Source organism: Liolophura sinensis, chromosome 7 (genome assembly GCF_032854445.1).
Source record: "Liolophura sinensis isolate JHLJ2023 chromosome 7, CUHK_Ljap_v2, whole genome shotgun sequence".
Lineage (NCBI taxonomy): Eukaryota > Metazoa > Mollusca > Polyplacophora > Chitonida > Chitonidae > Liolophura > Liolophura sinensis.
Window position 1 is genome coordinate 37281238 of NC_088301.1, and position 24351 is coordinate 37305588.

General features: G+C 38.4%; 1 protein-coding gene across 2 annotated transcripts; it reads left to right on the forward strand.

The window, feature by feature from the left end:
- The first annotated feature begins 3895 nt into the window (after positions 1 to 3895).
- Positions 3896 to 23705, forward strand: LOC135471933 (uncharacterized). Of its 2 annotated transcripts, XM_064751374.1 has the most exons (14): positions 3896 to 4064; positions 4333 to 4508; positions 5873 to 6231; positions 6759 to 6862; positions 7314 to 7451; positions 7988 to 8157; positions 13317 to 16983; positions 18736 to 19153; positions 20344 to 20510; positions 21000 to 21216; positions 21963 to 22036; positions 22504 to 22668; positions 22935 to 23117; positions 23571 to 23705. In XM_064751374.1, exons 1-13 carry the CDS (start codon positions 3930 to 3932, stop codon positions 23064 to 23066), a joined length of 5922 nt encoding a protein of 1973 aa, XP_064607444.1. In that variant the 5' UTR covers positions 3896 to 3929; the 3' UTR covers positions 23067 to 23117; positions 23571 to 23705. The 2 variants fall into 2 exon arrangements, with proteins under 2 accessions (XP_064607444.1, XP_064607445.1); XM_064751375.1 differs by lacking the exons at positions 20344 to 20510; positions 21000 to 21216; positions 21963 to 22036; ... (1 more) ...; positions 22935 to 23117; positions 23571 to 23705 and having other exon boundaries at positions 18434 to 18748.
- Positions 23706 to 24351: the final 646 nt, after the last annotated feature.

The following is a 24351-nucleotide window of genomic DNA, read 5'->3' on the forward strand; positions in this document are numbered from 1 at the left end:
GCCTTTAAGTTGGCCTGCTACGCCAAATTTTTGGCCAGCTTTTTGCGATTCACAGGCTGTTATTTCGGGCCCTGTCTGCTGTGATTATGACCTTCTTTGTAGCTTGTCCTCCAGCCCCGCATTTGAGACCATACACATCCGCAAACTTCAATTGCATGGGATCAGTGGACAATGCAGGGGTTCTGCCCATGGTGATGGCGATGACCGGAGCACCCAGTGTCAGACAGAAAATCTTGGTGCGCCCTGCATTCCAAAGTCAAGATAGCTTTATTCTTAGTTTGTGGAAGGGACAGTAGATTTAGCGTTTTGGTTTAAAACGCATTGCAAACTTCAATGTTTGCAGTGTCAAGAGTAAAATACAACTTCAAAACAATAACATTGATTTACACGGTAGTTTACTCTGTACAGTATATGGTGTTCTGCATTTTGTATTTCTATGATGTACAGATTTTGTTTCAGCTTTCTTGTTATCTTTCATGGCTCAGATGCTCTCTCAGAGCACCGTTCATTGAGTATTTCTTGCATGTAAAGGGGAAACATCCTATGCACCCCTTCATGCTCACTCACTGTGCACATTTGCCATGCTCATTCCACAATTGGTGCTCACCAGTCAACATTTTCTGGGTAGAACCCTACAATGACAACAAAGTGAAAGATGACATGGGAAGGTATGGGAAAATGAACAACACTGGATGATATTGTGAGAGCTACAGTTGATAATAACCAGAAATTATTGCTTATTAGGATAGAGAATCTGCACAGCATATGTAAATTTTAATATCAACTGTAAATGTCAACGAAAGCTGGTGTTTGGATTATGGGGCTATGAAGCAGAGTTTTGTTTAACTGCTATTTCATTTTACAAATGGCAGATGCCACGATGTCTATAATCTCGAATGGGGAAGACTTCACTTAAAAAAGTACTGCTTGGTAAACATTGTTAAACAGAGTTAATTGAGCCTTGAAATTGTGGCTATGGTGTCACTAAGCGCATGTACTTTGTTGCCACGAGTGGTCTCAAGAAAAATGAACTTTTTCAATCTCTCTGTTTATAATAAGCCTGCAATGCTATCTGCTAAGATGAACAGGAAGTAGCACAGCCGATGAATTAAAAATGAAACAGAATGCCAACCAAGGTATTTGAAGTTGTGAATTTTATGAAATTCAGATTCTGAGATTTGTTTGATTGCAAGGCTGTTGTGAAAGTTGTGTTTAACACAAGCTGCATTGTACTCTTCTGGCAGGGGAGATAACTCAAATTGACACAGTTTGGACTACCCAGTTCTCTCTCTTCTTTTTTCGATAGTTTGTAGTCAGAGACCTCAGTTGTTCAGTGATATTTCATACATTTTAAGCGGAAAGGTAGAGGGATTATGGTAATTTTTACTTTGCAAAGTAAATCAAAATTAGATCTGCAAGAAGCACCAAACACCAAAATTTATTTGGTGAAATACTATTAATTCTAAAATTATTACAGCTTAATCGTTTCCAATCGCAGAAATTGTTGGGAACTGAAAGAACGTTTCCCACCATTTCCAAGGTCAAAAGCACATGAAACCAAAAAAGTGTTTCTCAGGTATTCTGAAATCTTCAAGCCTGGAGTCTGACTGTGAAATCAATTGAACTGGTCACAGGAGTATAACTCCTGCTAGCAAGTAAGGAAAACAATCACTGAATATTTCTCAATTTTATCTCCCATGTGCATTTTAAATAATATCATGCAAATTCCTGTGACCTAGACAATAAAGTGTAATAACTGTTTCAATGCAACACTGATATATTGTATTCAGAATGTTGTATCCCATTGGTTAATTTTATTGGAGATTTTGTAGTCTTTGTGAGAAACTATAACAGTAATGCTGTATATTCACCTTCATTCTATTACAACGTGCGAACATTTCTTTTTGAAAAATGTATCTTGGGAGTTTGACAAGGCAACCTACAGGGTATATCAAATTGTAAATGTAATGTAAACTTAAATATGAAGGCATTGGCAAGTTTCAAGGGTGACTACTTCTGGTAGCTCCATTTGGTAGGTGGAGTTGTTCCCCTTTATCACGCAGACCATATGGTTAAAAAACAATGTGGTCAACCTGACCAGATTCTAAGGTTTGTGTTTGAGGTTCACTTTGAAAAGGTTTTTTTTTTCAGCTGTTCAATCTACTTATTTATTTGATTATGTCTTAACAACATATCCAAGAATTTTTCATTTATGTAGCTTAAACGTAAATCAAAGACCTGTGGCAAGTCACTGATGAACATATGTAACATATCTTACATACAGATATGTACACTATATTGGTGGAAAACAAGTGGTCTTCAGCAAAAGTCACATTTGAAACAGGTTTATAGTGTTACTGAGTGTTAGAAAGGTAAATTTCTAAGTTTGGCACAGCCAAAATTTGCAATTTTATTTTGATGACTTGTTAGAGGAAAACAAACTATTGATATTAAATGATTTGAAGGGACCTTTTGTGGGCCTGAAGTAAATAGGTAATTTCCGATTTCCTTCTTTATGTGCAGGCCCACATTGCATGAGCACATTTTAAAAGAATTTTATTGAGAACTAAACTTACAGGTGGATAAAAAGCTTTGTGATGTCAGTGATGTACCTGGAGTAAATTGCCAGCTTGTCAGCCTTGTCTGAAAATTTGTGAGCCTTTTTCAGTTAAGTCTATTACCTCAATGGGTGGTAACTTGCATCAACTGTTAAATGTTTCATCCAGTCATAGCAGTCAAATATGTGCAAATATGGCCACAGTTGTTGCTCACATATGCTACAAAAAGGGCAAGGCAAGAGAATAACTGGTTAGAGAAAATGGACCAGGGTAACATTTGCATCCATTAGTACCTGTTAAGTCTTCTTGTTGATAATTCAGTTCCATTTTCTGTCCAGAATTGGGCTGTTTATAGGATTCCACAAAACTATTTCTGAACTAAGTCGAACTACGGAGTCTGACAAATCAGCCTTAATTGATGCATGTAGAATATTTAAGGGTTTAACACTGCTGTAGCTGTGTTTGTTGATTAATCTAATACTGCCAACTGCTGAAACAAGGTTCAGCAGTATCAGGTTACATAACAAACACCAGGACAAAAGTGTTACTGTCTATTCTACCCCAAAAAATGAAGAAATTGTGGCAAGAATTGCATATTCTGTTTTACTGCCTCCACAGAGGTCATGCATTTTAGACCAATCAATGGCAAGCTTAGGCCAAAGCAGTTGACCTAGATACGTCAATGTTCCATGTGTATGACATGTCTTGTTGCATGACGCAGAAATGTAAAAGTTTACTGTACATGTATCATGACGTCATACCGCTGAGCTCAGACTGTAATGTCAGAAAACAAATGTTTCTTTTTAAACATCATGGTGTCTAGGTGTAAAAACAAAAGTTATACCTATAAACTGTGTGAAATAACACTTTTATCACTGAAGGAAATTCTGATAGTTCAGCTTTACATAAATCATGTAGCAAATCTAACAAGTAAACAAAGAAATATTCTTTTATTTATAGGTGTAAACAGCATGAAATGATATTACTTAGAGAGGTAAACATACCGGCCGGTGAGCTGGTGATACACTCAGTATTGTTTAAAATGTCATGTTTATTTAATATGTATATATATATTTGTAAACAACCTGCAAATAACAGCAGGGTAGAATTTATATCAGAAACTGAAACCAAAAGTGACCTATAGTCATCAGTTAGCCAGGTGGTCGAAACATGCCTTTTTGAAGCCATTTTATTATAGCAGGGTGTTCTGATTTCATTTTCTGCTATCTCTCACATGTTAAAAGTGCTGAAAACTGGATGTCCAAATAGCACCGGCCCACTTGGATGGATGAACAGGAAGTTTGATCTCAAATGTATTTTGTTTTTTGCAGAGAAACAGTTGTATGCACTCCAAGGTTGGACAGTTTTAAAATGGAGTCTTCAAGTGGGGGGAGTAGCATCCCCAAAATTATGACTTTCCATCCCACGATGGAAGAGTTCATGGATTTCCCTAAATACATTGAGTACATCGAGTCACAAGGTGGACACAAAGCTGGTATTTGCAAGGTAATGCCCAGCAACATTCATTGTATTCACATGTAATAGGCCTATTTTAACTTAAATTAAAATTTATACTGCACAGTTGCTGTTTGATGTGTTGTACTACATTTACATGTTTACATGTAAATACACAGTGTATTTTCTTTGTAAAGACATTATTACAGTTTGAAAGAAACGTGAACACACCCCACCCATGGTGGGTTGGTAATCCACTTTACTGTGCAAATGTGTTAGTTATAAGTATATTTATAACACAATTTTGTCATTGTTTCAGGTTATACCTCCCAAAGAATGGATTCCTAGAAAAGGCGGTTATGAAGATGTAGAATTGACTATCCCAGCACCCATCAGCCAGGTAGTGACTGGAAGTCAAGGCTTGTACACACAGTACAACATTCAGAAAAAAACTATGAATGTGAAAGAATTTGAAAAGCTGGCAAACAGTGACAGGTAAGATGTTATGACAGATATTACAATTTTATATCGTAGATATCCTCGTAATGAGGGTATTTTCCGTCTATCCGTTCCTCCGTCCATTCCACTCAAATTTGTCTGGAGAATATCTCTGCAATTATTAGACATAGGATTGTAAAGCTCATACAGAGTGTGAAAAATGAGCTGAAGTTGTACTCTATCAGGTTATTTTTCACATTTCGATGTGTTCAGGAGTTGTCTGCCCTTGCGGATATTCCCCCGGGCCATTGATATTTCAGAAGAAATTTTTCCGCTCCATTGATTAACAAATTTGTGCTAGACATAATTTGACTATTATGTGGGACATAACTCTGACATCATAAGGCATATGTTTCTTAAACTCACACAAATTGTGCAAGTTAACCTGAAGTGCTGTTGTATCCCAAAAGTTTAGTATCCGCTGGATTCTAGGTCAAGGCTAGAATCCAGCTGATGTTGTGTTCTTCTTTAAATGGCTTCTAAATGGGTTAGCCTGTGTCAGTGAAGCTTGCCTGGGAGTGTGATTTCCCTCTGGCTTCCTCCTACCATTATTCACAGGCTGCTGTCATATTAGTTGAAATACAGCTATTTTAAGCTGAGAATTTATAAGACATTCAATATTGACCCGCAAGAATCAAGTTTTTTTCATAAATAGATTTTCATAAATAGATTTGCATGAATTTTTAGGCGAATTGATTCTCGGATTCACATCAAAATTCAGGCCCTGATAGTGATGAATGCAAATGAGCTTTGAATCAAAGTTCATATTAAGCTTTTTATCCCCATATCATATAATATGGGGGGATTTAACAAAAAAAGCACAGTCAGTCAGTCTGTTTGATTTTGTCAAACTGAAGTTTTTGATTTGGTTACATTTTGGTTCCATTCTCTATATTATTTTCCAAGATCTTATGAACTTTCAGTTGTATTGGGGCACAATATATAGATGCATTGATGTAATTGTCATCGACCCATTGATAGATAAAAGCCCCTAAACAGAAAAGCACTTGATTTCTTGTGTAGACATTTGGAATGTCCCATCTTTTCATTGCTCAGTTAATAGCAGTAGTGTTACTGATCTGCTGCACTTGCTGCTACGGAATCCAATGTCAAACAGTAGCATTGTGTACGTTGTGCCTTACAATGGTCGGCATGAGAAAGTCTAATTTGATGCCAACACTTAAGTTGTTCTGTTAAGAAATTATCAAACTTCAACAAACTCTTAAGTCGCCCTTTAAAGTGGATGAATCAAATAGAATCAAGGACAATGTACTAATTGAAATATGGTACGTGTACTTGACTTTTTTGGCATTTTTACCTCCCATCTGTACTACAGATAACATGTATTATGATTGTTGCAGATACCGGCCTCCAAAGCACAATGATGACGAGGAATTGGAACGAAAATATTGGAAAAACATTGCATTTGTGCCTCCAATATATGGTGCAGATATCTCTGGTAGTTTGTATGATAAAGACCAAAGTATCTGGAATATCAATAAGCTTGGCACTATATTGGACTATGTAGGTGATGACTATGGCATTCATATTGAAGGAGTTAACACTGCTTACTTGTACTTTGGGATGTGGAAGACCACATTTGCCTGGCACACAGAAGACATGGATCTTTACAGTATCAACTACATTCATTATGGAGCACCAAAGCAGTGGTATGCCATCCCACCTGAGCATGGGCGTAGGCTGGAGAGGTTGGCTGAAGGTGAGGATCATATCAAGGTTGCAAGTTTCGAAGCATGTTGAATTGTCTTGCTTTTTTATATATCATTTAAAGATTAACCAAAACATGAACCATACTTATTCTCTTCCTGTGGTGACTGATACATATTAATAGTTTCCACCATTAACATTCATAGTAGTTGATGGATGAATTTTTAGTGAGGGCATGTCTGTGTATTAAGTGAACAAAATACTCATTAAGAGGAGTTCATTTATTTCAAACATTGCTCTCAGTAATACCTTGACATTAAGGCTGGCTAATTGGTATGAAGTCATAAGGTTTGTCTCTTTCCAAACGAGGAGTTTCTGGCAGATTCACATGACGTCTGTTGACTGGTCCCAAGCAGAGCCACAGCGATAAAACAGATTGAAATAAATCTGTTAAGAATGAAAGCTCAAAAACTGTATTTTTTTCAAAGGGTTTGATGTAGTTAAGTTTTATATCTTAAAAATAGCCATACAAGCCTGTTGATCCCATCTGATTAATTAGATTTCTCTATTTATTTTCAGGATTCTTCCCCAGCAGTTTCCAAGCTTGCCCTGCATTCCTACGTCACAAGATGACTTTAATATCTCCTCATATTCTTAAACAGTACTCCATTCCTTTTAACAAGGCAAGTCTCTTGGGGTACCATAAGAAATCAAGGGTTTCATCACTAATCATGTTACATACCTATTCTGCATTTGACATTTTCTTGTGAATAATATGAAATATTGTGTTGTTCATACTTCATCTCCAGATTGTCAGGTTACCACAATATGGTAGAAATACATACACTGCCAGTGTAGCAATAAACCCGAGTCTTTCATTTATTCAAACTGTTTGGCACATATAGTGAGGAGAAGGGTTTAGGGAATTAAAAAATGGAATTTTTGTTTTAAAATATAATTTAAGTGCTGACACGAACACAACAAAACTATTCTAGTCAAGATTAGTGCAATGTAGAAAGCTTTTTTTTAAGTATCTAATTGTTTCATTGTTTTAACTTTTGGTATTACATAATCTTTGTGGTAATACTGTAGGAAATCCTGACAACAACCAAATATGTGCTTGATATCTTGTAGGTTGTCCATAAAGCTGGCGAATTTGTGATAACTTTTCCATATGGGTACCACTCTGGTTACAATCAGGGCTTCAATTGTGCTGAGTCAACTAATTTTGCCTCAACTCGTTGGATTGAATATGGGAAGAGGTGTAAACAGGTTAGTCAAATAATTTGCTGGGAGAAATACACTGGTGTATGTAAGAACAAAACATTTATCAGCAAGTTTGTGTGACAAAACGAAAGTAATTTTTTATTTCCAAGGGCCTGCTCTAAGCAGTGTATGATTGCAGTTGTATTAGATATATTTCACAGAATGGACAAGTTTTTTTGAAATGGAGTATCAGTGGATTTCCTTCTCGCATCGAGCGTCAATGCCGTGATTCAGGATTGCGTGACGTTAGACAGTCACATGTTGCATGCTGCTGCATAACGTACGACAATTTACTCAGTGTGAAGAGACATTCCACTTTGGACTTCTGCTAGTATTCCATTGATAAACACCCATTAGCTAAAAAAGAAATCAAAAGAACGTGTGACAATGAAAGTCATCTATTCTTGTTTGATTATGTGCAAGTGAAAAAAATATCCCTTCACTAAAGCGTTGGTTTCATCTGGGAGCAAGTGAGCAATTATAAGAGCAAGTTGAGTCAAAATTTCAAATTGAACATTGAATTTGAATTTTTTTCTCTTTAGTGCACTTGCAGGAAAGATGGAGTTAAAATCAGCATGGACACATTTGTCAGACGTTTTCAGCCAGAAAGGTACGCCCTTTGGAGAGCTGGACAGGATATTGCACCTCATCCAGAAGATGACCAGAGCAAACTTTACATGAAAAGCAAACATGGAGGCAAAGCCAAAGAAAAGTGAGTAGTCTGTCAGTATTTTACATTTTCCAAGGTTAATTTAATTTTGATTAGATGTTTGGCTTTAGTATTTTCCTCTCTACATACTGAGAGTGGGTCACAGACAGAGACTGGCAATGCTCATATATTTACTTCCACCAACATGGTGTTCATGTCTCTATGTCACTTCTGAGAAAGTTGGTCAGAAACTGTCCAAATGTCATTGGTTTACCCCACCACCCCTAAAAATAGGCACCATTGTTCAAGTGACAAATTCTTGGGTATGGTGTTGAGCAAAATTTCAATTCAGGTTGAATAACACAAGCTGTAGTTGGAATTTGAGATGTAGAACTATTCTGGTAGCTTGTACAAAATGTATTTTGGGCGTGTATTACGTGTATTATTATATGGTTATGTATTGATTTTCGACCAATAACTTATACTCTCGTAGGAAAGATATGAGTGTAAAGAAAATGTGTATGAAAATTTGAAGTGAAAATTGCGACTGTCTTCCAGACTTAATGACCTAATTACAGAAGAATTTAAACACTAACCGCTCTCGGCTGTGTGGTACGACATATGGGCAATTGAACAGTGAAGATGATTGACGTCGGGAAATTGACATTAGGCAGAAAGTGCCGGGCTTATATCGCTCACGCCAGTCAATCATGTCAGAGTTCAATCCCAGCTTAACAAATTTGTCACATGATTAAAATTTTCTGAATTTAAATATTTTAAGTACATGGCTTAGTGTAGTTTGATGTTCTGGTCACGAATCTGGCCTTTTTACTTTTCTCTGATGCACAGTTTTGTTGCCAATTGCCATTAAAGTCCAAGAAAGTGCAATTTTCCCCCATATTTGCTGTCACTTGACACAAAGCCGCTACAGCTGTAGAGCTGAAAATGGCTCGAGTGCAAATTGCTATATGTGGACTGTATGTGTGCGGAAAATCGTTTAAGTGTCTTAATAAATGTGGGAGTTGCAGTGCTTGAAAAATTATCCAATTAGGCCGATTTACTATATTTGGCACTTTGACAACCTTCGTGTTAAATAATGCATTTATATCTGTGATGAATGTATGAATATTGCAGTAAAGCGCAATTTCCACTGTATTTATAAGTCTCGTGACAGAAAACTGTTACAGCTGTAAAACTGAAAATCCCTGAGAGCAGACTGCTATTTATATACTCTATGTATGTTGAAAATCGTGGAGCTGTGTGAAAAAACAGGAGACATGCACGCCTTCAAATATTGCCCAAAGGTCGATTTACTTGCATATCTATATACATATGATACATAGTGTACTTGCAACACATTAATGACTATGAAGAATGTAGGCTTTCTGATTAAAGTGGTTATGTATCTATACGTGGACACTATTAAGGCAACCTGATGTGACACTGTATAGACCGGCAATACTGGCTTGAACCCGGCAATCACTGTTTTAGCAGCTATATTTAGGGGTTCAAGTCTGTGGCCAGAAGCTCTAGTGTAATTGTTCAGATTCTTCGTTTTATAAGGGTTCAAGCCTCTGGATAGATGCCTTACTGTAATTGGTCGGATTTTTAGGGATCCCGTTCGGAAAGAAATCGTTCTATTTTTCCTTATTATTATTATTTTTTTTTTCACCGACTTTGTTAGCAGGAGATCTACAACACCGTTCAACATAAATGTCCCAAATTATGCTCATGTTATCTGGCAGAGATTTTCTAGGGATAAATTCTCCATTTTTTTTCTATGTCACATGATTCGGCTGCCATATTGAATTTTGTGCAAAACCTTTAAAAATGTTTTTCTCAAGAACCACTGAACCGATTGTTTTGAAATTTGACATCCAGCTAGAAGGTCACGAGTTACAAAAAGTTTGCAAAAATGGTTGACTTCCAGTCAAAACTCTGGAAGCTCACCATTGGTCGAAGTTGTGACGTTACAAAAAGTTACGAAATTTCAATTTTTCTCAACGTATTCTGGTGTATTTTGAACTGCTGATTCTGAATCTGCTTTTATTTTTTGCATATTTGCGTAACTTTTTGAGATATAAGCAAAAAACTAAAACAAATTACGTAATTTCAATTACCTATAACTCGAGAACTATGGGAGCTAGAAATGTGCAACTTGCACCAAAGTGTAGCCCAAGACATGCTCTTTCTGGAGTATGCCAACAGATTTGAGCTACAACCAATAGTTTTCTCCCTAAGTGTTTAAATGACAACACCGTTTTTGTTTAGAAAAAGATGGGAATCCTATTGCTGTAACATGGAGTTAGATGGGAACTGGACTGGGTTTATAGTATTTCACCTGATGCTTTCGGCTACACTGTCCATGGTCTCCTGAAACGGTTGTACGATGACATTCGGCTATACAGTACTCTGTTAGATGGCGCAGAATTCTAACTACAACAGCAAAAGACGTGGACCTGTAAAAGTTAGCTTTGTTTTGCGCAGACCTTGTCTTCTTTACTATACGCTTAACCAGGCCAGTGTGATTGACAGATATCGACACGTGCCATGGTCCAGGTGTTGACTTTCTGACAACGGCCGAGCTATCAGTAGGGCAGTGAGTCTGTGCATCGTAGGTCGTGGATTGAGACGTGAAAGTACAAACTTGCTGTTACACGGGGCCTGTTTTTGCATTATTTCTTAAAGAAAGCAGGCCAGGTCTGCCAAGGAATGGCCGTTTTTCACTGGGCATAGCGTACCATCATAAAGCTCTCCGATCTGTGGGCGGGAATGCGAATGACCGTCCGACTGCCTCAGTGACAAACGGTGTAAGGTCGCATAGAAACTTTGAAAGCCATGTATCTGGTTATGTGTTGATTTTCGACCACTAACATGCTTTGACATAAAAGATATAAGCGTAAAGAAAATGTATATGTAGAGTTGAAGTGAGAATTGCGACTGCCCTGGGGACTTAGTGAGATATACAATGGAGTGTATGGCAGGGGAGATGCTGGCGAAATTTTCTCTTTTTTTTTTTTCTTTCTTTTCTCTTGCCGCTGACGCCTGTCAGTCATGTCAGAGCTCGATCCCAGCTTAGCCAGTTTGTCAGGCGATGAAAATGTTGTGAATACAAAGGTTTTATTTATTTTTTTTGGTGTTTTACGCCGTACTCAAGAATATTTCACTTATACAATGGCGGCCAGCATTATGATGGGTGGAAACCAGTCAGAGCTTGGGGGGAACCCACGACCATCCTGAGGTTGCTGACAGACCTTCTCACATAGGGCCGGAGAGGAAGCCAGCATGAACTTTACTTGAACTCACAGCGACAGCATTGGTGAGAGACTCCTGGGTTGCTGCACTAGTTAAAGGTTTTTAGTATGCTTCTAGGCGTAGTTCGATGTTCTGATGACGAGTCTGGTGGTTTTTCCTTTCTCCTACGTACGGTTTTGTCGTCAGTTGCCATGAATGTGTGAAAAAGTGCAATATTACCCCATGTTTGGAGGTCACGTGACACAAAATCGCTGCAGCTGTGGAGCTGACAATGACTGAGTGCAAACGGCTATATGTGTACTGTAGGCATGCAGAGTATCGTTGAAGTGTGTCAATAAATATGGGAGTTGCAGTGCTTGAAAATTGTCCAAAGGCCGATTTGCCATATTTGGCACTTTGACGTCGCCATGTTATATGATGCATTTTAAACGCATTTATGACTACGATGAATGTACGAACATTGTAAGCAGGCTACCCAACGTACTTCGACATCCTGATCATGAATATGGACTTATTTCTTTCTGGCGACATATAGTTTTGCTGCAGATTACGATCAAAACGCGAAAAAGCGCAATTTCCACCATATTTGGAGGTCTGGAGAGAGAAAAACATTACAGCTGTTAAGCTGAAAATCACCGAGTGCAAAGCGCTACACATGGACCAATTTGCTTCAAATTTTTACTGAATGTTGTCCATTGTTGTAACATTCTAGTTTGCAAAGCTCAACATTAGTCATATATGAAAATTTAAAAAAAAAAATTTTTGAAAATGCATAATTGTGTTTACATATGCAAATTAGCATACACAGACAACACCAGTATTAAAAGCGTTGGTTTTCATTTCATACAATAGACATATGTATGGCATACATTGTGAAAGAAGTTTGCTTCCAGAAGTACAATAAAGTTCGAGAAAGAAAGTGGAATCCATTTGCAAATTACTTCTGGGGGCCATCTTAAAAACTGCAAAATAAGAGCATGGATTAAATTTAATCGGATTTAAAAAGAGCAAGGCGTGTAGTCACATGTTATTTTCCATGCTGAAGACGAATACGTGCTTATTTTTTTCTAGGGGAAACACTTTTGTATATAATGAGTAAAAAACGCCCCCAGAAATGCCCTATTTAAATAACATGGGCCATGTTAAAGGTACATGTATATGCTTCGGTATTTCTCATGCTGTAGTCTGGGAAACATATGTATCATTCTACTAGAAAGCTGAAATTTTGCCATATGAAAGGCGTTGGTATATGTGTGTCAGCTTTAACTTTTGGTGATAATTGGTCAGGTCACATGGTGGCCATATTGCATTTGGTTGAAGGGGTGGGGGGGGGGGGGTTGTTGCTTACGAGTGAATCATTTTTGTTAGAAAAGCTCAGTATTAGTCATATATGAAAATTCTTTCAGAGGAGCCAATGAGAATGGGGGATTTTAGTGTGCTTAAATATGCAAATTAAGTTGTTGATGTAATTCCTACATTCACAACATTGGTTTATATTCCGTACAATGGACAAGTGTATGGCGTATATTATGTATGAAAGTCATTTGCGGAAGTCACGTGACATGATGGCCATTTTGAAAAAATTAAAAATGCTTTAAACATCTCAAGGTGAAAAAGAGCTCAATGAATTACTCTGAAATTTTGATACAACGTAGCCCATAGACAGCGCAATAAAGTTTGAGAACAGATTTGAAATTCATTTTCAAAATACTTCTGGCAGCCTTCATGAAAAATGCCAAATGTGGGCATGTATTAAATTTTGTGCAATTTTCATAATCAACGAGTGTAATATAGCGTAGACACCATTCAGTTAAGTGAAAGTAACACCACATAAGCCGGCAATACTGGCTTGTACCCCGGCATCGGGGCTTTAGCAGCTATATTTATAATACTTGTAATTTACACAGAATAAAAGAATTAGTCTGTTTTACATGATAACTCTTTTTTTTTTTTTTGCCAAATTATAGAGAAACTGAAGATGGTCAAAATGCTGTGGAGGCTAACAGCACTGGCACTCTAACCACCAAAAGACATCCTATTTCAAAAGTGTCAGACATAAAACGAAGACGAAAGCATAAGTTTGTTGCAGATCCAGGAATAATGCCACGATATGTGAGTAAGGATCGAAAAATTGAAGTTGAGTCTGAGCTTAAGTCAGAAGGGCAAGGTGACCAATCAGTGTCTGGGAGTGGTGTTTCTGTAAAGAAAGTGAAAAAGCCACGAAAAGATAAATTGTCAGAGAAAAAAGAGAGTGTGTCTGCAGAGCAAACTTTACTGGATAACGATCACACTGCTTCAAAAACATACCTTGAGGAGTTTCTCAAACATGCCATGTCCAGCCCAACAAAATCCAAGAAGCCCAAAAAACGAAAGGAGCACCCCCTTGTTGTAGATTCATCCTTGGAGACAAAGGAAGATGTTTCCAACTCTATATCTGAAACCATAGAGATAGTCATCCAAAAAGCTTTGGCAGAGTCACTAGATATGTATAAGCAGCAGACTCAAGAACAAAGTGCATCTGGTCCTCAGCATAGCCGTGAAGTAAAAGCTGACCAAGAGATTCCAGAAGAAGGGAATAAATCCAGTTCAGAATCTAGAGCCCACGGACATGGCCAAATTGGAAATGACCCCTCAGCAATGATATACCCCTCACCACCAAAGAAAAGAAGGGAATCGTGTGAGGTTCCCGCCAATGGGACAGGAAGCCTTGGACAGAATGCCCAGCAGTCTAAGTTGTTCGAGGATATGGATGCCAAAGGGCAGTCCAGTACACAAGAATTCTCAACATGCACCCAGCATTCTCTCCTTCCTGGTGTTTCGCAGCATTCTCCCCTCACTGGTGTTATGCCAACTTCATCAGCTTCATTGTACACAAGCTCAAGGTCTTTAGACCTTATCAACAGACTAACACAACACCTCTTTCAAGGCAGAACTACTGCTAACCCAGGATTATACCAGGGCAGCTTGAACAGTAAGCCGTATGAAGTTTCCAGTGAAGTGCAAAATCCCCTTGGGGGACAATCAAATTGTGGCTATGTGCAGTACAGATCAGCACAGTCATCTTTGCAGGAGAGGACTGGCACTTGGCCCAAGAGTTCACAAGAGACTTCCGTCAGCAGCCCATGTATTCCAGTCAAGGGTATCCATGCACCATCTGCCATGAGTTTATATGGGGATTCTGGCTCAATGAAGCCTGTTAAAGCAAAAGCCTGTAAGCCCAGGAAGCCAAGGAAGACACAACCAGCGAAACGTGCAACAGTGGCAGAGGTATTATTAAAAAAGCAAGCTATAGAGGAAGCTTATCAGAGGTTAATGGAGGAAAAACTAGCTGTAAGTAAACCGGCAGAGACTCCTGTTTCAAAATCACACACACACAACCCTGTTTCTGTGCCTAAATCAGAATCTGCTCAGAGGTCTAAAGGAACTGACTCATTCCGCTACGATATCAGTACACTTGGCCATCAGCCTGCTCAAGTTGCTGGCAAAAGTGTTTCAAAGCAAAGTTCACCTCCTGTGTTGTCACCAAGTTTTCAGCTAGCACAGGTTCAAAATTATACTGATGCCAGTAACACTCCTGATCACTCACCACCGTTGCTATCTCTTCAAAACTCCCCTGTCACACCCTCAATACAGAGGAGTACTGGAGGATCTTTATTTCAGGAATCTTCTGAGAAGACTGCCGGCCCTCCAGTTCTCGCAGTCCAGAATTCTCCTGTTGATGCAGCCATGCCGAAGGCAGCTTCGAGAGATCCAGTTAACCAAGCTATAGCACCACCTGTCCTCTCCCCTCATAGCTCTCTGTTGCACACAGACTTGTTAGAGGCTGCTGAAAGAGCTATGTCTTACCCTGGGAAAGGTACAGGACCACCAGTACTCTCAATGCACAACCCATCCTTGCACTCTACTGTGCTGAAGTCAAGTACAGGGACATTGTCTGGGAACTCATTGGGGAAAGCTGCAGGACCACCTGTCCTCTCTCCACACTTTCACATGACAGTACAGAACCAGGCTAAACAGAGTTCACCAGTCAATCAGTCCCCTCCAATGCTGTCACTACAAAATTCACCGGAAACACTGCAGGACAAAAATGTGGGAACTGGAAACGAAGATGTTCCTCCCACTCTGGCTGCACAACTCCCGCATGGTACTTCTGCTGTCACATCCCAAATGTCAACTTCAGTGAGGCAAGGTGTTAATGGCTCACCCCAGCTATCACCAGACGTGGCAGTAAAAGCTTTACTAGGGCTCGGAACTCCTGGGCGATCAAGGGGAGCAAACGGACAAGGCTGGAATGCAGAACAGAACAAACAAAATCGGACAGTTGAAATTCAACTGCAGCCATGTGCAAAGTCAAAGGCTCCATCACATATAAATAATCCTATGTTAAGATCACCGGATCAGATGCTACAAGTATCTGAAATGAAGCAGCATGTGCCAAAAGATGTAAGGACTTGTGAAAGTTTGCAAGAAAAACTTGTGAAAGCTGCTCCATTTACTGTTGTTCCGTCTGCTGATAACAAAGCCAAACTACTAACAGCAAATCCAGCACTACACCTCCAAGGTAGGGTGGCATTTGTCTCACAGGGTAAACCTCAGGCACCCACGGCCGGACAGAGTCAAGATTCAACTTTGACTCACTTGAAAGCAATACTTCCTAAGGGACAAAATGTGAACATAGTTGCTTTGAATCAATTAAGAGCTCTTCAAACTTGTGTAAGCCAAAAACATTCATGGTCTTCACAAAGAGTCCTTCCTGCTGAGGCAACTACAGCAAGAGAGTGTAGTAAGACAAAGGGCAGCCCTGAAACTGGCAAGCATTTTACTCAGGCTTATGGATCGTTACAGTCAGTTAATTTTCAAGACAACACTATGTCCATGGGTGGAATAAAAAGTGTAACGGCAGCAAATTCAAATGTGAATGCAGCGCACAAGCAAGTGGCCTCCCATGGAAGTCTTGTGGCTAGACCTGACCGAATCATTCAACAGTCAAGTGCTTTATCGCAGTACCAGATTGCCTGCGAAAACAAGAACAAACCTTGTCTCAGTTATGGTGTTGTGCCTTCAAACATCCAGGTACATGTTCAGTCTCAGTCATCAAGTAAGAACATCCAACATACATCATCTAACCAGTGTATGTCTTCATGGGGAAACCAATCCAGGAAAATCAGTTCTTTGGGGAACCAGTCATCTCACATTCAGCTTTCTTTATTCGGCAATAATACAAGCCATGTACAGCTTGAACAATCCGGCTCTGGGGTGCATGCTCTTTGCAATACATCAGAAAAACTATTGCCCCAACAGACTGTACAGCATGCTGAGTCCAGTCAGCATGGCTTAACTCATCCTGTGTATAGGCCACCAGTACAAGCTCCGAATCCAAGTAATCTGAAAGCTACAGGAGAACAAATTCAGCAGCCTTCACATCACAGAATTCCTGAGGTATCTCCTGACACGCATGAAGATATGTGGTCACGCAATGCAGATGAAAGTTCGTTGCCGAACTACACTCAGGCAGAACCTACACCGCTCAGCGTTCAAATTCCTTCACATCATCCGGGAAGTGGAGATCACTTGTATTTTTCTCCTCCACATAGACGATTGCCAGAGAGATCAGAAGATTCTCTTCAAGAGATGGTAAGCAGTTAACTTCAGTTTTCTTTTAGGAAATCCTTGTATTCAGTGTTTAATGGTGAAACAGGTATGTAAGTATTGATGGTGAATTAAGTAAAGAAAATAAAGTTGAATAATTTTAACCCCAGAAGTAGGCCTTCTGGCGGCTACCACCTGCCACCAGATGCTTTTGGCAACCTATTAGAAATAAGCCACTCTTTGTTTGATAGGCAAAGGCATCTGTACAAGAATTAAAAATATTTATGCTGGAAAATGATGAATTCTCAAGTATTTTTAGACTGCTTTCACCAGTATCATTTCAGCTGGCAGTCTTGGGCTATTTGTAACTGCATACATGTACCTATAGAAATGGCATGTTTCCAAGGCCATATACATTGTATACCTTACAAAAGAGGTATGCATTTATTACTAGAAAAGCCATAAGGATCACAACTGCTTATTTATCCGTGAGGGTACCTGCATTTTCAACCTGAAAGGCTTATATCACATGTACATGGTAAACATAACATTATAAATCCCACTAGTAGTCCAAGGCTGTGAATTCTGTTTGAGTTTTATATTAGAAATATCATGATACCATGTATGTGCTTAGCCCAAAGCTATTCTGTGTTGTGTTAAAGTGATTCATTATAAATGTGACATCATGATGTACTGTACGAATTAAATATCGAGTAATTATTAATTGATCTGGAAATCTGCTCAACCTCATTTTGCGCCAAAGACTTTGCTCACATGCTTGTTCCAGTCTTTGAAATTTGATTTCTTCATGTTTTTTTCTGTTTTATTGGCTTAGGCTTTGCTTAGTATACAACTCTTGAGTTGCTCTTTTTGTGCTGAACGTATTAAATACTGGTATATGGGACAAAAAGGAGTTCAAAAGACAGTATATCCATCTAGGATCTCGCATCAGAGAGTATTTTGATCTTGCTGTCTGTTTTGACATGTCAAATTTCATCTGATATTTACAGTATTTTCCTGGGTAATGGGAGAATCTTGTCCCTTGACCCCCAACTTTAGCTGAGTATCTTGACTTACACAATCGAAAGGTAGATACTACATGATAAATGTACATGTAGGAGGGAAGGAAATACATGAGAAGATTCAAACATGCAGGTTATTCCAAATACCAGATGATTTTTATAATCTGTTGGACGTAAACGTTCCGAAAATGAAAAATTTATTTAAAAACTTGTTTTGAAGCCTGTCTGTTCACCATTTGGTGTCTGTACATGTAGTTGCTTTAGACTACACAAGCAACGTAGAAAGAGGATGAGCGAAGTTTCTGGTTTCTTCAGTCTGTATTTCAGTAAATTTGGAGATATGTGTTGATGACTGGGTTCAGTATATTTTCAAATTTTTCAGTGTTGCATGTTTGTGGCCAAACTGAGTATAGTGAGTGTCCAATATACCTAACATTACTGATGGCACTTCCTTATTTTGTATTTTACTCCAGCTGCTGTTCCGCCAATCCCTGACGTATTTGAATCGCGTAGGGTGGTACATGTAACAACAGCTTGGTCAGTCTACGGACCTCCCAATGTCACAACTTACCATCAACCAGGAACTTTTATGTGCAATATTGAGGTTGAGCTGATACTCCAACGAACATTTTGATCCAAGACTGTGTTAGTTTGTTATACAAACTAAGTTTTGAGCATGAGAGTCTAGTCTGATGTGTGGAAGAACTATTTTGTTATGAAAACCTGAAAGGACATAAGGCGACCTAAAATTCACACTGTGATGTAAATATTTCAGAAAAGTACAGAAATGGAAGATGTTACCCAGAATCCAGAGATTTCAGTTTCCTCAGACATTGTCATTGAGAGTGTGCCCACTGAGGAGGACTCTATTGAGACAAATGTGCTGCATCCTCTTTCTACCACCATCTGCAAACCAATGTCCATTATCATTTCAAATGACTGTGAGGTTTCCATCAAATCAGAAGAAATGCAGGAATCGCCATGTGCAGGTTCTGATGATGGGATTACTCTTGGAGATCAAGCACAATTTACAGAAACTGGCAACCTTCAAATTGGCATCAAGGGAAAACCACAGAAGTCTCAGCAAACAGCTGCAAAACCTGCCAAGAAACCTTCAAAAAAGTGCAACAGGAAACGTGGATTAAGGGATGAAAAGCAGCTAGAAACCTTTGACAACGACGTCAAGAGTGAAGGTCAGTCTTTGTGCAAATTTTATGCACATGATATGTACATGCAAGACAGATTGTCCCTTCAAATCTGTTTAATATAGAGATGTAACTTCTGCATGGGGGTGTATGTTTTTGTCTGCTTATTTATCAGTATCAGTATTACTTCCAAGCGTTCCCCTGAGAACAGAATTTGTGTTCATGGAAAAACAAGAAACAGGGACCGTATAAAAGTTTAAGCCATTCTGTCTGGCAAAATGTTTCCACTGTCTTGCATAACTGAATAAGGATTACTTGAAGTGAAACTGCCCATTAGTTTTTCCAAATATTCTATGGTTTATGCTTGTAAGGTGCTTGTTACCTTCTTCATTTTTATACTTTGAGTTGTGGAATTGTCTATTTCTAGGCAGAGTTTTTGTTCTTAAGAGTCTGGGGGTTAATGGGTCTTGTGTAAACATTTATCATGCACAGAGAAAAGGGCTGGTTAGTTAGGTCCAACTGTGTGGTATAAGCATGATAAGGCCTTCTTCTGTAAAGTTAGACATTGAAGATCCACTTGATCAACTGCACACTCAGTGTTCCATACACACCCGATGTGGAAATTGTACCGTAGCATAATTATCGTGCTATTAAAATGACCGATGGCCATCATTAAAAATTCTTTGGGGGTAACCCAAACCTGTCAGAAAAAAATATGCTCTGTCGGTAGGTGAATTTGTTTTTTATTTTGGCTAATGAGAGACATAGAGATTGTTAATATAATTAACATTGAGAGAAAAGAGAAATTTTATCTGAAGCCCAATAAGAACTTTAGAGCAGGGTGTCGGTTGGGTTATTGTGAAAGAACGCATGTTTTTAATGGTGGCTTTTGGATTTGTTTGCCATGTTTAACCGGAATGGACATTTACTCGAACTGTGGCAAAAAGGACTCCCGTGTGATTGTTTATAGTCCTTGTTGTAGGTATGGGAAAAAGACCTGACCTAGTCTTGGTGTGGAATGAAAAAAATGTCAGTTTGTCTGCCATATATTATGCAGTAAGCTAAATGGTAATAGGCAAGTGACATTGTTCGTGTATTTAAAATTTGTTTTGCTTCAGATTAGGTGTATTTTTGTGGACAGTCTTGACAAGGGCATTGTTTGCTCGTAATTTCAGCTCAAACATTTTCGTGTTGTTACAAACTTGTAATACTGGTACATTCTTGATAATTTCTTGTAGACGAGGATCTGGGATTAGGAGCAACTATCAAAGAACCTTGGGCCAAGTCTTTTGCTTGTCTGTGGCAAGATGGTCCTGTTGACTTCTTCAGTGAGCAGCTGTATAACACTGTGATGGCTATGAGTGCTCCACACTGCAGTGTCTGTGCCCTCCTCAGACCTTCACCTGTAAGTATTGGGTAAAAATTGTACTAGATTTATTTACTTTTGTTATTGCCACTTTATCATTGAGCCAGCTTACAAATTGTAACTGTGAATTATTCACCATAAATGAATAATTCCAGGTGAAATTTTACATTTAGAATCGTGCATAAACATGTTTCTTTCTGATGTAATGGAATACATGTAACTTTGTCAAAATGCATGCAAAGGACCTTACCTCGGTGCAAGCACTACTGCTACTTACTTGTACTGAACCCTTTAAGAAGCAAATCGTAAATATGTAATATAGTGTGGTTAGCACCTGTTTAAAGAACCAGGTGATTGATAATCAATAAGAGAACAAAATTATGCTTGCAGAAACACAAATGATGAAATTATGAATTCCCATCTGTAACAAGGGATATTGTCTCTGCTAGATACTAATGAGGAAGAAATAGTGTCAAAAATATTTGCTGATGTGTGTTATTGTGTAATTAATAAAAAAAATTTTTACAGGTGACCTGTGAGGCTTGGGAGTCCTGTAAACATTTGTCTGCATTGGTGAGACCAGGGTCAGATGGGATACCAACTCGATCTGCTCCACTGATCTCGGAGGTGTGCTTTTCTTCTAGTGCTCAAAACCCAGAGCCCATGGGAACAAATTCTGTGGTTGGAGAAGATGGAGCCAGTGATCTGCTGGTCTGTGACAGCTGCAAACTCTGTGTACATGCCAGTAAGTTCTGCTGACTGCTTTTGTGGGAGTGGGCTGGTGAGTGCCACCTAAAACCACTAGTAGCTCACCAGTGAGGGTTCATGTTCAAATCCAGTCCATTGTGCCTGGGCACTTGAGGGCTCTTTCCCATACAGAGTTGTTTTCACAACTATCACTGTTGACAGCATTGACACTGCATTGAACTTAATTTCCGCACTAACTGCTGGCACTTGAGGAAAACTGTACTTTAAATAAAACCATTTTACTCCCCAAGAAGCAGAGAAGTGTTTTTCTACTTTCATCTGGTATGTCACCAGGGACATATGTAGAAAAACATAAAAGGTTCTTATCCCAAACTTTAATGGTGACATTGTGACTGCATAAAGAAATTTACAAAATGCAACTCTCTTTCTAAGATCTTGTAAGTCTGTGAATGAAAGAAATTTATATGAAAACCTAACTTTTTCATGGTAAAGTATTATATTTTCGTTTAATTTACTTGGTAGTTTTAATACAGCTTGTTTAGTTTGGGTGGCCAGTACTTTGGAGTCCTAGTGTTTTCCAGAACCGAAGTGACTCTGGATGTGACCTGTAAGTTTAAGATTAATGCTGATACACTTGCACTGTTTCTGTAGAGAGTTGGTTATTATCTGATGTATAACAGTTGGTTTGTTTAAAATTCTGTAACCTGTGATAAATTGTACATGTAATTGTTTAGATCCAGACTTCTTTTTTGTCTCATGAATTGTTGTCTTTTTTGTTGTCAGGCTGCTATGGTGTACTGGATAGTCCACCGGAGATTTGGAAATGTGACCGCTGCCAGGAAGACAACAGAAATGCTGTATGTAGATGTGTTTTTCCTGCATAACATAATAGCATACAGGGGAAAAGAGAAAATAGACTGAAAGGAACAATTGTACTAATGACATTTGATCTTATTCAAGACACAGAAACATCTTAAACCATATTGTAGGTTGTACCTTAAAATGAACTTAATGTCGGACATAAGCTGTTGTCATTTTATACCAGCCAGTGAAATATTTTATTGAAATAAAGGTGGTGTCAGTGGAAAGAAATTGATCATTTAAGTGAAGATACTGTCGTATGGTGTTGGCTTTGGGTAAAAATGTGTATTAATTATTATATTTGTTGGAATTATCTGCAAGCATATAGCTAATTTTTTCATGTGTTTAAAGTGCAAGTTCAGAGTTAAGAATAAGATTCAAATAAGCAAATTAATACATGTTGCAGTAATGGTCATAGTATTTTCATATCGTTGTTACAGTAAATCCTCATTCTTTATTTTAGAGCTGTTGTTTGTGCTGTCTGAGAGGTGGAGCTCTGAAGAACACAACCAGTGGAGAGTGGGCTCATATCTGGTGTGCTCTCACAATCCCATTGGTTGTATTTAGCCAAATACAGAAGCGAGAAGGCATCAATCTCGATCAACTGGAACATTCAAGATACAAGCTTGTAAGTGGGAAAAATATCCAGGGTGAAGTCTGATACAGATCCATTTGTTATATTTTTGGTTGTTGAATTATCTGAATTCTCATTTTGTGTACACAAAAACAATCAGCTATTTTCAAGCCTCTGCAGGTGTTTTGTTTTGAATTATTCTGTTTCCAAAGCTTTCAGATAGGTCAAAATGATTTTTTGTCACTCTGCTTAAATATTGGGTAGCATATTATTATTTGACATTGGTATTGTTTTTTCATTCTTTTTTATGTTTTCTTTAGAAGTGTGTGTACTGTAACAGTGCAGAGAGCTTGATAAACCTGGTGTTTGCACCAGTGCTCTGTTGGAAGGTGCCCTACCTCATTTCATGTTACCTGTGCACATGCTGCTGGTGTGGATTTCACTACCAGTGATTGGCCATTCCTGTTTATGTCACCTGTACAAAACATGCTCATAAAGGAAAAGTGAGTTGACAAAGAATTATTTTACTCTCTGGATACACTGTAGGCAAAGCCACAACTCTATCATAAAAATGTTCTTTTGAAATAGACACATTAAGTTGTCACACGGTTGTACCAGTCCTCTCCCTTGTCTCACTGAAGCTGAACCATGTTTGCAGCTTTGTGACAAAATTTGTTAGAAAATAATAAGAAAACTTCGGGATGGAAAATTTTTATGTACATGTAAGGACAACAAGCCATACCCTTCAGAATACATTAGTTTTTAATTGAGCTATTTCTTCACACAAAAAAAAAATAAAAAATAAGATGAGAAAAATTATGTTGTGTTTTATACAGACAGTTTAAATTCATCAGAAAATAAGAGATGTGATTGTGTGAAAATGTGATGATACATCATTAATGTTTAATGTTGTAGGATTACCTTTGATTACAATGCGATTTTTTGGTAATTTTCAGGTATCCTCGAGGGATTTAAATGATCTAAACCTGAAGAGTTATGTGTATGCTAAATACAAGAACGGCCGATATTACAACGCTCAAATTATTGATCGCAAGATGCAGACATTTTACCATGTAGACTTTGACGATGGGTCATTCTCTGATAACCTTCACCCTGAAGACATTGAGGTGGGTATGGCATAATAAAACCTGTTCTGATAGAAATGTAAATGTGTTGAGTAGAGAGTTGTACAGTGCCATTATCTTGAGATTTTTTCAACCTTGAATGAAACAAATGTCACAACCTTCATACCCCCATAAGAGGCTTTGAAAACAGTGAATTATTACAAAAAGAAAGCAATTCCTTGTCATAGCCAAGAGACTGATGCTTCACTAGGTAAAAAAAAAAAGAAAAAAATTAACATGAAACACCACACATTTATGCATTCTCATCACTAGATACCTGGCTTACTAAGGCCGGAACAAATTAGTAAAAAAGTCATTACACTGAATCTGATTGGCGAAAGTAGGCAAGATGTTTTTGTCTGTTGTACATGTAGATATGCAGTTGTTCAGTACCCCAGAGTGTAATTGTTATTAGATGTGCTGCCTGATTAACCACTTCGTCTTCTCCTATGGAGTTTGAAATTCTATATGTAACTGAATCTGTTAAGGCTGGTTGGAAAATATTGGAGAATGAGCCATTCATGAGATATTAGAATGAAATTCCAAACAATACGTTCACCAGTGGTTATTTGTTGTAGGGTTTTGATTGTGTGGTGCCTCCCCCAGTGAACTC

Excerpts from the sequence above, each read along its gene's own strand:
- LOC135471933 (XM_064751374.1), top strand. The coding sequence starts at position 3,930 with ATGGAGTCTTCAAGTGGGGGGAGTAGCATCCCCAAAATTATGACTTTC. Across the intron at positions 4,065-4,332 it reads ACAAAGCTGGTATTTGCAAG|GTTATACCTCCCAAAGAATG; the intron begins GTAATGCCCAGC and ends TCATTGTTTCAG. Across the intron at positions 22,669-22,934 it reads AACATTCAAGATACAAGCTT|AAGTGTGTGTACTGTAACAG; the intron begins GTAAGTGGGAAA and ends TGTTTTCTTTAG.